A 12,304-nucleotide genomic window follows, 5' to 3' on the forward strand; every position below is an offset into this window, starting at 1 on the left:
GCCTTTCCAATAAAAATAAATAAATCTTAAAAAAAAGCTTACACAAATTAAAATTTGGGGCATTTTTAAAATGACCTTACTAGACAGATTAAAGAATGATTACGGAACAGCAGCTACACTCACTCTGAAAACCGTAAGGCATAATCAGAACAGCAAAAGGAGAGGAACGGACTCCTTACTTTAAGTACCACATGGGGTCGGCATCGCTCGTGACCTTTTCATTGGCCTTCATGATCTTCTTTATCTGCAGGGGAAAGTGCAACATGAGGGAGGCGGCCAGCTCCCAAGGAGCTCCAGCCTGGCAGCCAGTCCTAGCCGGTCCTGGCCAGTCCTAGCCGGTCCTAGCCAGTCCTAGCCAGTCCTGAGCCGGTCCTAGCCAGTCCTGGCCAGTCCGAGCCGGTCCTGGCCAGTCCTAGCCGGTCCTGGCCAGTCCTGAGCCGGGCGCTTACCTCCACGTTAATGAAGTAGTTGAAGGAATCTATGTGCTGCTTCACAAGGCCTTTCACCTGAAGGGCACAACAGCACAGATGAGCAACAAAATAGCAGATTATGTATCAACCTCCAACCATACCTGACCCTCCACGCTCTCCTGAAAACTAAAGCTGGAGAAAAGATTCGCAAATTTCAGTTAGTGGTGAAAAAAAACCAAACAAGAATTTCTACTAATAAAGCTGAAATAACTGCCCTGGAAATCAAAAGCAGGATGAAACTCAGGGAACGGAAGTCTCCTTCTAATCACCTAGCACAATGCTTTCGACCCATCCATGTGGAGGCCTGGGTCAGCACTTGATCATCTCCCATCTCGGTCTTCCACTGTGTGGATACACCACATTCATTCGCCCGTCAGCGGAAGGCCATCCGTGCTGCTTCTACCTTTTGCCTAACATGACTAAGGTTGCCAGGACTGCTGTACAAAAGCTTTTACATAGATTCGTGTTTTCGCTTCCCTTGGGTACAACTGCCAGTCCATATGGTTAGCAGCTAGGCTGTTTTCCAAAGCTGCTGCAACCACTTTTTCTTTCCAGCCAGTACAGCATGAGATTTCCAACTCTCCACATCATTTCCAACACTTCTTATCTTACTTATAAATTACAGCCTCTTAGCAAGTGTCAAGGACCTCTCACTACGGTATCCACTACATTTTAGCGTAAGTTCTTACAAACTGAAGTGAAGCCTCCCACCACCTGGACTTGCTGCTGTTCCTCACGGAGAACATGCTGACTGACCATACTTTCCGGATTTTCCCTTCCGGCTTAGGTAACCCCTCAGCTGGGCGGCCCTCCCTGACCCCGGTGGCATCAGTCTCCTGCCAACAGTCACATGCCATGCTAATAACCACTTCTAACACTTCTAACATCAGACCACCACTCTCCCAAGCAGTACCTCGTAGGCAGACATTGTGCCCTCTGCTTCTGTAAATTTACAAAATCTACCAAAACACACAATTGTATAAAGTAAAAGAACAAGCAAAGGTATTTGGTGATAAAATTTTAATCTTACAAAAAGGTTATTTCTTTACTTTTCTCATCTGAAAAGTATCCAATTACGAATAATGGTGAAACAGTTACCTTTAAAAATGCTGGAAGCAGCCTCCATTTTTCCTGCGAATCAAAACAAGAATATCAGAACCCTGGGCCAGTAATCATAAAATAGCAAATAAGAACTTCCTTTGCCACAGGAATTGGAAAGGTTGTTTTCTGAGTAATTAATTAAAAAGAAGTTATGCTGAGGTACTAAAATGACGTTATCAGAGTGAGCAAAACAAAAATCGAGGAACAATTTTTAAGTTGTAACTGCATTTATGGAAATGATTTATGTGTACATATATATGAGTACATTTGTACTAAGGGGCTTCTAAAAGCCCATGAGAAATGGAATGAGAAGACAAATATTGGGGTGGGCACAGGGTGGGCGTACGGCACTGGGGCTGACGATGACTGGGTAACCTACAGCTCACTCCCAGAGCCGCAGCGCAGTCCGGACACTGCTTCCAATGCCAGCTTCCACCAGGGCACACCTATCTTTGGAAGCAGCAGGAGTTGGCATGCGGGTTCTGCCACCCACACGGGATACCGGAAATGAGTTCCTGCCAGCTGGCTTTGGCCTGGCCCAGCACCAGCTGTTGAGCCTTTGGGAGGTGAACCAACAGATGGCAGAGGTGTCTGTCTGCAGGTGTGTTTGTATGTGTCTGTCTCTCTGCCTTCCAAATGAATACATGAAACATACTGTATTACAAAATGTTCTCAAATCCATGTTTTTGCAGTATGCATTTTTTAAAGATTTATTTTTATTATAAAGTCAGAGGAGAGAAGAGGAGAGACAGAGAGGAAGATCTTCCGTCCATTGATTCACTCCCCAAGCAGCCACAACGGCCAGAGCTGAGCTGATCCGAAGCCTCTTCAGAGGTCTCTTCCAGATCTCCAACACAGGTGCGGGGTCCCAAGGTGGGCGATTCTTGACTGCTTTCCCAGACCACAACTAAGGAGCTAGATGGGAAGCAGGGCTGCTGGGATTAGAACCAGTGCCCACATGGGATCCCAAAGCATGCAAGGTGAGCTGCTGAGCTACTGTGCTGGGCCCTGTAATATGCATTTTCTGCTCATTTTCTGAAGCCACTCATACACACACACAGACTCACAATGTTTCATAAATAGAATTCAATCTCTTTTTCATAATTCCAGATTCCAAGTACTTTTCCTACTTTATTTCATTGCCCTGGCACTTGTTGAGTAATTGGGGTTTTCCAGTAGGAGAAAGGGAAAGTTAGGACTCACAGAGCCTGAAGGAGAAGCAGGTCTCTGGCCCTATGGGAAGTCACCCAGCACCCCCTCCCCAAAATCTCAACCAGCATCTACTCAGAGCTCACCTCTGGGCCAAGGACGAGGCGCGTGATGTTGCCCACCTGCTGCACTGACGAGTTCCTGGTGCTTTCTACACCTCCTGAGGCTGCAAATGGCCTCCACGACAGCCCCTCGTGCCCTCTAACAAAAGCTCTTTCACTCCAAGTGACCTGGGAAGCAGCAAAGGTCCTGAGCACAGGTGACCAGAGCAGCTAACACACTGTGTACAGGGTCCCTCCGGCTGCTGGGCTGCGGACAGGCCAGGGGAGCAGCAGGGAAATCACGCAGTAATTCACTGAAATTCTTGATCCTGGACACACTAGGGTAGACCAGTCTAGCCCTGGCCATTGCCCCTCCTTCTCTCCCTTCCTCTCCTGCTGTAAGCCTGCCATTCAAACAAGTAAATACTGAAAACAAAACAAAACAGTGCAAGGGGAAAGAAGGTGTGAGCTAGGACACACAAGCTGAGGTTAGAGTCAACAGGATCTGATAATAGATCAGACAGATGCCGAAAGGGTTATCAAAGTCAACTCCAAGGTTTTTGCCATGAGCAATTGGAGGGAAAGAGTCACCCATGGTGGAGATGGGAACATGGGGGGCACAGCAGGTTTCGCTGTCGGGAGCTCCTAGGAGTTGCAGGCAACAAACAGGTCTGGACCTTGGAACTAAGCAGCCTTTAGATCCATGTAAGAGAGGGTTTGGCAAACAAATGGCAACTAAAGTCACCTGACAGGTGAGATCACCTACGTAGTGACAGAAACTCCATGCAGCAAGACCCAGGGCACTAATAACGATATGAGAGGAACAGAAGGCAGACTGCAGGAGACTGAGTGGGAGGGCATCAGACAACCTGGACAGTGAAAAAAACAGGAAATTAAAAAGCAAGAACCAGGGCCCAGCACAGTAACCCGGCAGCTAAAGTTCTTGCCTTGTACACACCAGGATCCCATATGGGCGCCGGTTCTAATCCCAGTGGCTCCATTTCCCATCCAACTCCCTGCTTGAGGTCTGGCCCAAAGCCTTGGGACCCTGCACCCGTGTGGGAGACCTGGAAGAAGTTCCTGGCTGCAGATCAGCTCAGTTTCAGCCATTGCGGTCACTTGGGGAGTGAACCAGCGGACAAAAGATCTTCCTCTCTGTTTCTCCTCTTCACTGTATATCTGATTTTCCAATAAAAATAAGTAAATCTTAAAAAAAAAAAAAAAAAAGCACAAAACAGTCTCAAAATGGGACTCAGGCAAAACTATCCGTGATCATAGAAATCATAAAGATGGTTGTATGGAAGACTGCCCCTGGAAATCAGCCTGCTCCCTGGTGGGCGTAACTCAGGGCTTACCTCCCCATGACCTGTGCCTGGGGAGCCTGACCTGTGACATGACTGGAGGGTCTCAAGTGACTTCTAGCCACTTACAATGTCATTGTTGGGTAGGGGAACTGTCGGGACGCCTTTCTGCCTTCCCCTTTTCCTGGCCTATGTAAGCTGTACTCCCTTTACAATCGACAGACATCTCCATCAGGCTGTCCCCCTCGGTGGTCTCCGGGGCCTTCTGGCGGGAAATATTCCCCCTCCCCAAGCTGCTTGTGGAAGCCAGACTGAGGGTCACCAGTAAGGGAAATGTCTAGGATGATGGAAATGCTCTATGGCACACGTCAGGTAACATTATTCAGAGAAACGTAAGTATCAAAACCAGTGCATTGGGCCCGGCGGCGTGGCCTCGCCTTGAACGCGCCGGGATCCCATATGGGCGCCGGTTCTAATTCCGGCAGCTCCACTTCCCATCCAGCTCCCTGCTTGTGGCCTGGGAAAGCAGTCGAGGACGGCCCAAAGCCTTGGGACCCTGCACCCGCGTGGGAGACCCGGAAGAGGTTCCAGGTTCCTGGCATCGGATCGGCGCGTACCGGCCCGTTGCGGCTCACTTGGGGAGTGAACCATCGGATGGAAGATCTTCCTCTCTGTCTCTCCTCCTCTCTGTATATCCAGCTTTCCAATAATAATAAAATCTTTAAAAAAAAGTGCATCGGAATGTCTTATTTTATAATTGTGCATTTCATTATATATGTTACATCGGAATTTTCATCTGTTGTCTCGTTCCTCAAGCAGGAAGACAACTGATTGGATCGGCAGGCCTAGTTCACAGAGATACCTCCAGGGAATAGTGTGGAAACAATGGACAAGTTCTATAGACAGGCTTACAGGAACTCCCATGATGTATATGTAAATTCCTCAAACCCTCCTCCCTTCTCCTCAAGTCTATAAAAGCATGAAGATATTAATAGTCCACACGTGTGGTTATCGGCTTATAATTACATGCAGAGTCCAGCATGACCAGGAGCTTCTTCCAGGTCTCCCACGTGGGAAGCAGGGGCGCAAGGGCTTAGGCCATCCTCTGCTCTCCCGGGTCCATTAGCAGGAAGCTGGATTGGCAGTGGAGCAGCTGTGTCTCGAAGCAGAACCAGTACAGGACACTGGTTGGTGTTACTGGCAATGGCTTTACCCGTTACAGCAATGTGCAGGCCAGCAGGGCTGTGTGTCTGTTCTGCTCTCTGGAGAAGGGGTCTGGTCACCAATCAAACATGGGAACTGGAGTCCAGCCTGACAGAAGTCCTAAACTTCACATGGACCGTGACGCAGCCTTCTAACACTGAACTCGCTAACCTTGCTGATCAAAAATGTGTTCAGTAACAAGACACGCGATGGGGAACCTCTAAGTCCGCAGGAAACGCTGGCTTTTGATCTCAGCGGGGTTAAAATCCAGCACTGCCCGTGGGCAGCAGGCACTGCACGCACTCACAGGCTGAATCTCATGAACTGCTTAAGACTCCTTAAGCCTAGCGACAACATGCTAATAATCCAACAGGGGAGCGAACCACCGGTTCTGAGATGTGTCTCTGTGCCATTCAAATGCGTAATTTTTTTTAAATGGTGCATTCTCAGGAAATTGTCAACAGCTGCACTTCACCGGGCGGCTCACCTGAGCTGCAGGCAAGCCGTGGGGCTCGTCCCCAGAAGCCACACAGGCCAACGTCTGAGTTGCTACTCGGGGTGTTGGAACTGTGGGCTTACAAGAATGCTGAGCAGCTCTCAGCGTGGGTACGGGGGCCGGTACTAGAAGGTTCCAACGAGGAGAAGGCCGCACCCGCCACCCCCAGCGCCGCCATGGCCGCGGCCCGCACGCGGAGCTCTGAGCATGCGCAGGCGCCCTGAGCATGCGCACCGGCCGCGGTCCGCCCCCACGGCAGCCAGACTCTTCGGGGAACGCCCCCTGCGGGACGCGTCCCTTCCGCACCTCGCACGCCCGACACGCACCTTGACATCCGGGATCGGCGCGGCCAGCTCCTCGGGGCTCAGGTTTCCGTACTCCTCCGCGAGCTCGTCCATACTGCTCCCGACGGAGTCACAAGCAGGCAGATGCGTCACGCCGGCCCTCCGTCGCGCTCCGAACCGCAGCTGCGCGCCGGCGGAACACCGCGCAGGCCTAAAGCGTCCCCGCCGCGCGTGTTGACAGAAGCGCGACAGAAAGGTTCCGCCCGCTCCTGGCCCTAACCTGAAAGGGAACCCGGATGTGGTCGAGGCTGAAACTGGTTACTCCGCGCGCCCCCTGGTGTGGCTCCGAGGTACTGCCCGAAAAATTCCAGGAGTTTTGCGAGGACCGGAATGAATACGGTGTTAATGGTCTGGAAGCACCAGCAAATAACGCTGCAGCACCCGATTAAGCCACGTGGTTTCAAAAAAATGCATATAAGTAAGCCCTATATGCATTAAATGTTTCGTTATTAAGATCTTAGAGTGAAAATGAAATATTTTGTAATGTGGACACAGTAGAAGCAGTTACCCGGAAGTCCCAAAGGGTGTGTCAGTAGAATTCTAAACATGCTTTTACGATCCCTTGAAAACGTCAAAATTTTGTAATCAGGTTTTCAGAGTTTTTTCTTTCTTTTTTTTCTTTTTAAGAAACACAAGGACTGATCTCTTTAGAGTGAGCTGTGCAAATCAGTGGGAAGAAACAAGATACCATTAATTGCTTAATAGATACAAAGTCACCAGTGTGAGGAGCTGCATGAAGCTTGGTAGACATAGTCCTTTCCCATCTTCCCGCAGCAGCGCAGAGCCTTTGCATCGGATCTTAGCTTGTTTAGCTCCTAGACACGCAGGTCTCAGGGTGTGGCACTTTGACTGCCCTACACGTCCCCCCGCATCACGGCAGGACCCCAGTGGGAGAGAAGGAGGCCCCATGACAAGGCCAGAAGCCCCAGAGTAGGGAGGAGTCAAGCCCCGTGCTCCTGGTCACTGACCACCTACTCGGGGCCCCATGACCTCCCAAAAGCCAAGTAGTATGTATCAAACTTCCAACACATGCGCCCTTGAGGGCCTCCCTAAAACTCCGCCCAAACCAATCGTCTCATTTCCGAAAGAATTTCCATGTATCAATTTCGCTAAGAATAGGAAATTAGGGCCTGACGCGGTAGCCTAGTGGCTAACATCCTTTGTCTTGCATGCACTGGAATCCTCTACAGGCGCCAGTTAGTGTCCCAGCTGCTCCGCTTCCCTAAGCCTGGGGACCCCGCACGTGTATGGGAGACCCGGAAGAAACTCCTGGCTCTTGGCTTTAGGTCAGCGTAACTCCAGCCTTTGTGGCCACCTGGGGCGTGAACCAAGAGACGGAAGATCTTTTTCTCTGTCTCTCCTCTCTGTAAATCTGACTTTCCAAGAAAAATAAATCTTAAAAAAAGAAATAGAAAATGAGTTCCTGCCCTGGAAGTTCTTGCAGCTGATGTAGACAAGGCACACGAGTGGCTAGTGTCCTTGTGAGTTCCTGGAGAACCACCTGTTTAGAACTAGTAGGGGAGGGGCTGGGGAAGCAACCGAGAGACGGCAGGGGGATGCAGGGTGGGCTCGGGTGGGGAGGCCTTTGTGCCCAGCACCCTCTTTCTCCCATGTTCAAGGTGGTTCTCTAACGACAGCAGGCATTGGCCTGAAGAGCTCAGGAGACAATGTGATAGCAGCGAACAGAAATCCCAAGACTGTTCCTGGGCTTTTGCTCCCAAAACTCCAGCTCCTTAGAGGATAAAGCAAACAAAAGTCATGGCTTTGACCCGGAGTGTGCATATAAGGCAGAAAGGATTGCCAGGTGAACAGCAGCAAGCATGAGCCTTCTGTTGCCATGTGGGTCTTCTATGAGTCACAGAAAAAACACTAAGGAAAAAAACCAACATAAGAGATGTGTTTTGGTGCAAAAGACAGCTTTGAGATACTAGGCATTTTTTTCCACGATATGCATTCTTATGAACTTTTCAAAGATCTCTCCTATGCATGGATTTCAAATATTTCTGCACCAAACTTATTTTAAAATGCATGTCCACACTGGCTAGTAACAAACTCCATCACAGTTTCTCCCTTGGAACATTTGACGTGAACACACACCCATCGGGAGGGCAGCAGAAGCTGAAAATCAAGCGCAGAGTCAGCAACCCGTAGCGGTACAGCAGCGAGAGCTGCTTCTGATTCGATGGCCTAAGGAGACCATATGGAGACTCCCTTGGGTTCCCATACACTTAATAGCTCTGTGACCTTGGAGGGGTACCTTAGCATCATTAAATTTTAGTTTGCATGCTTAGAAATAATAACAGAGCTGACAGCGTGTTGTAGAGGTACAGGAGAGGAGTTATACATAAAGGGCCTAGGCTAGCCCTTGCCATAGGATAAGTGCTTGGTACGTTTTATCTGCTGAAAGATATAAATATTCAGGATAAAATGCAACCTCTGAGACAAATTCATGGATTTCAGGATTTTTTTTTCTCACTTTGTAACAAATCCCATGTTCTTTCCCTTCAATTCGAAAGCGCGTCACACAGTCATCTTAAAATAAAAAGATAAGCTTCATTTTGAAAATAAAGGATAAGAGGGCACAAATCGATAATACAAATCCATTTGTGAAAGACTTAATCACGGAGGATAAAGCCATAATTACTAACTGAGATTGGAACATGTTGGATGTTGCCACCCGCCTTTGAAGTTGCCTTCAAGGACAATAACTGCAGTCACACACGCCCCCTGGGGTTTCTTTGCCAATGACGATATCGGGTTTAATAAGCCGTTGTGCTGATGGGATATGACAATTTTTGTTCTTACGTGCTTAAGCACTTAATCATTGCATCTCAAAATACTAAAAACCTCTTGCAGCTTGAAAAGAGGTTCGGGACTCATCAGTTACAGCTATCATGATGCATTCTAGATGTAATATGGCACATCTGGTCCTGAGAATCTACCTGTGAGGCAGGTAGGATCAGGGTGTGTGGCTAGAGGAGAAAGCTGAGGCCTGAGATGGAAAGACTGAGTTCAAACAGCTGCTAAGTAGTAGCCGCGGATTCTACTTCCTGCCTTGCACTTTTACCAAACCATGAATGGCAAGCTTTTGGAGGTTGACATTCCCAGGGACAGAAAGCCACAGGCAGTAAAACAGTTGCAAAAACAGTGGCATTCCCCACGCTAAAGAACTAAAGAGTATTTTATGGGTCATTCTGAATATGATTTTAAAATCGTGTCAACAGTGCCCTGTGGAGTTATCAGTGAAAGATCAGAAAAGATCCAAGATTTTAAACTTATTTGTAAGAAAGATGCTCACTGGGGCTTGCTCAAGGAAGCTAAAGGAGTCTGAGGTAGAGCCTGCTAATGCTTACCAATATCCACACCAGTTTCTTCCTCCTGGACACGTGTTCCAACAACCCTTGCAGGTAGGTGAGCAATACCATTGCACTCTGGCCTCTGGAACACTGAGTAGAAGTGGGTGATCCGGGCCGGGTGCAAGAGCGTAGTGGTTAAAGTCCTCGCCTTGCATGCGCCGGGATCCCATATGGGTGCCGGTTCTAATCCCATCCAGCTCCCTGCTTGTGGTCTGGGAAAGCAGTCGAGGATGGCCCAAAGCCTTGGGACCCTGCACCCACGTGGGAGACCCGGAAGAGGTTCCAGGTTCCTGACTTCGGATTGGTGCAGCACCGGCCGTAGCACTCACTTGGGGAGTGAATCATCGGATGGAAGATCTTCCTCTCTGTCTCTCCTACTCTCTGTATATCTGACTTTTCAATTAAAAAAAAAAAGTGAGCGATCCTTTTCTTTGCTCTCTGCTCAATGAGTGGAGAGAACTCAGCAGCTCTAGAGGAAAGCTCGCTCATGAAATGGAAGGAAGCTGGGGCCCTGGATGCTGGAGTGGAGTAACCATGGCTCCCAAACCAGCAGCCCCAGCACCACCACAGACTCCAGCCTTCCTCCTGCTTTGAACTCATTGGAGAAGTGAGATTCTCCCGAGGCCGCTGCGATGTGGGAGCAGTTTACGTCCCATTCTGAGGAAGGTTGACTCTATCAACAGTGCTGGTCCTGAAATCCTTGTGCGGTTCTCAGAAGCCCTGCTGTTGCAAGCGGTCTTGCACATGCCTCAGGAATACTGAACAGCTAGTGTGGATGCTAATACTAATACTAAGCTACCTGTGCATTTCTTTTCATTCCTCAGGATACTCTCCCTACCTGGGAGAAGCTCCTAATTGGATGACTTGGATGGGACCACAGGAGCATTAGGGTCAATCACTTCTCTAATTCTAGCCCTTGCGTATTAAACCTGAGGCCCCTGATCCAGACTCATTGGGAACTTGGTATCTAGGACTATAAATCTTAAGCAAATGAAGCAGTGCAGCAAAGACAGTTATTTGTTTGTTTGTTTGTTTTAATGCACCTGTGAAGCCCAACACTGAGCCCAGCATGGCTGGATTCCCGCACCTGGCCCTGTCTTGATTCCAACTCCTTTTCCAGAGCCAGTTTCCTCTAAATAGATTCTGAGAGGTGCTTCACACCATTCAATGAACTCCTCTTCTGTTTCAGTTAACCAGGGTCCATTTCTATTGCTTGTATCAGGTGTTCATGTGGAAGCACGTATGTCCACAAACATTCACGGGCATTCCTTACACCACACAAGTGTTCTTTGCCAACACAGTCTTCTCCATGCATTCCTTTGTTTCTGATCTGCTCCTGACGCAAAGTATTTAATGTCTCTTTCTCCCTCCCAAAAACATCTTTTTCCATCTCTTGCTTCAGCTGTCCTCATTTCACTCTTCTACCTTAAGCTGGTACCAGGACTTACATTTATCTACAATACTCTATTTCCTATGCACTTGACCTGTTGTATTTTTCCTTTTCTTGGCCTCTTGACAAATTCCTATAAATCCCTCATGTCTGAACCCAAGAATTATCTTCTCCATGAAATACAAGTTTGAGGATATTTTTCTCTAGCACCATGCACATTTATTTTATAATCTTTATGATATCCAAACTATTCCTAAGTTTGATCTTCTTACTCAATTATTTGAGAATAAGATCTATCTAACCATCTATGTATCACAACACCTAGGACACCTGGCATGGCAGATGTCCCATCTGTCGTATTGACTGATCAAATGTCTTAATGTCTGGAAGGACCTGCTAAACAGTGCAAGATTTATTTGAAAACAATAAAGACTGGCCAGAGGATCAGTGCAGTGACGTATCAGAATAAACCTCTGTGGCATTGGCATCCCATTTGGGCCCTGGTCCCAGTCCCGGCTGCTCCATATCCAGCCCATCTCCCTGCTTATGATCTGGGAAAGCAGTGGAGGATGGCCCAAGGCCTAGGCACCTCTAGTCACGTGGGAGACCTGGAAGAAGCTCATGGCTTGGACCAACCCAGCTTTCGCCATTACAGCCATTTGGGAAATGAACCAGGAATGGAAAATCTCTCTCTCTCCCTGACCTTCCACCCCCAAATCTCTGTACCTCTGCCTCTCAAATAAAAAAATAAATGAGTCTTTAAAAAAAAAAAGGCTAGTCGGGAGTAGGTGTTTAGTGCTTTAGATAAACACACTCTGCATTGGAGTACCTGGGTTCAGCCCCCAGGTTTACCTCCTGAGTAGCTTTCTGCTTCATGTGGACCCTGGGAGGCAGTGGTGATGGTTCAAGTAACTGGGTTCTGGCTGCACATGTGAATTCCAATTTTGGCCCTTTCCAAGTCCCAGGTGCTGTGGGAATTTGAGATGTGAACTAGTAGGCAGAAGTCCTCTGTGTGTGTGTGTAAAAACACCTGGCCATCCAACACTCTAGCACAGAGATACCCAAAAATACCCAAAAGTGGCTTGAAAGACAGAGACACTGGTTATCTTGAAATAATTTTTAATATTTTAAAATTTAGATGAATGCACACAATATATATTTTAGCAGAAGAATGAAATATATGTGTATGGTGTTTAATAAAACTTACATTACAAAACATGACCATGTTAGGAAAACCTCAAAAGTACAGGTAAATATTTAAGTAAAAACTAAATAAACAACATGCTAAAGGATATGATTAAAAAGTGATAATAAATGTAGTTGCTTAAATCCAGACTTGAGACATTGAGATTTGACTTTGCCACTTAAAAAGGAAAAAAAAAAAAAAGCAGAA

The 12,304-nt window shown here is 47.8% G+C and overlaps 1 protein-coding gene across 1 annotated transcript in view; it reads right to left on the minus strand.

Annotated features, from left to right (window-relative positions):
• POLR3B (RNA polymerase III subunit B) overlaps positions 1–6,392 on the minus strand; it is a 103,270-nt gene extending 96,878 nt beyond the window's left edge. Inside the window, exons 1-4 of the mRNA XM_004589579.3 lie at positions 6,148–6,392; positions 1,569–1,601; positions 450–506; positions 180–244 (exon numbers count right to left, since the gene is read on the minus strand). Coding sequence (XP_004589636.1) covers positions 180–244; positions 450–506; positions 1,569–1,601; positions 6,148–6,219 — 227 coding nt within the window. The 5' untranslated portion in view covers positions 6,220–6,392. The remainder of the gene's footprint in view (positions 1–179; positions 245–449; positions 507–1,568; positions 1,602–6,147) is intronic.
• Positions 6,393–12,304: the final 5,912 nt, after the last annotated feature.

Source organism: Ochotona princeps, chromosome 15, assembly GCF_030435755.1.
Source record: "Ochotona princeps isolate mOchPri1 chromosome 15, mOchPri1.hap1, whole genome shotgun sequence".
Taxonomy (NCBI): Eukaryota; Metazoa; Chordata; class Mammalia; order Lagomorpha; family Ochotonidae; genus Ochotona; species Ochotona princeps.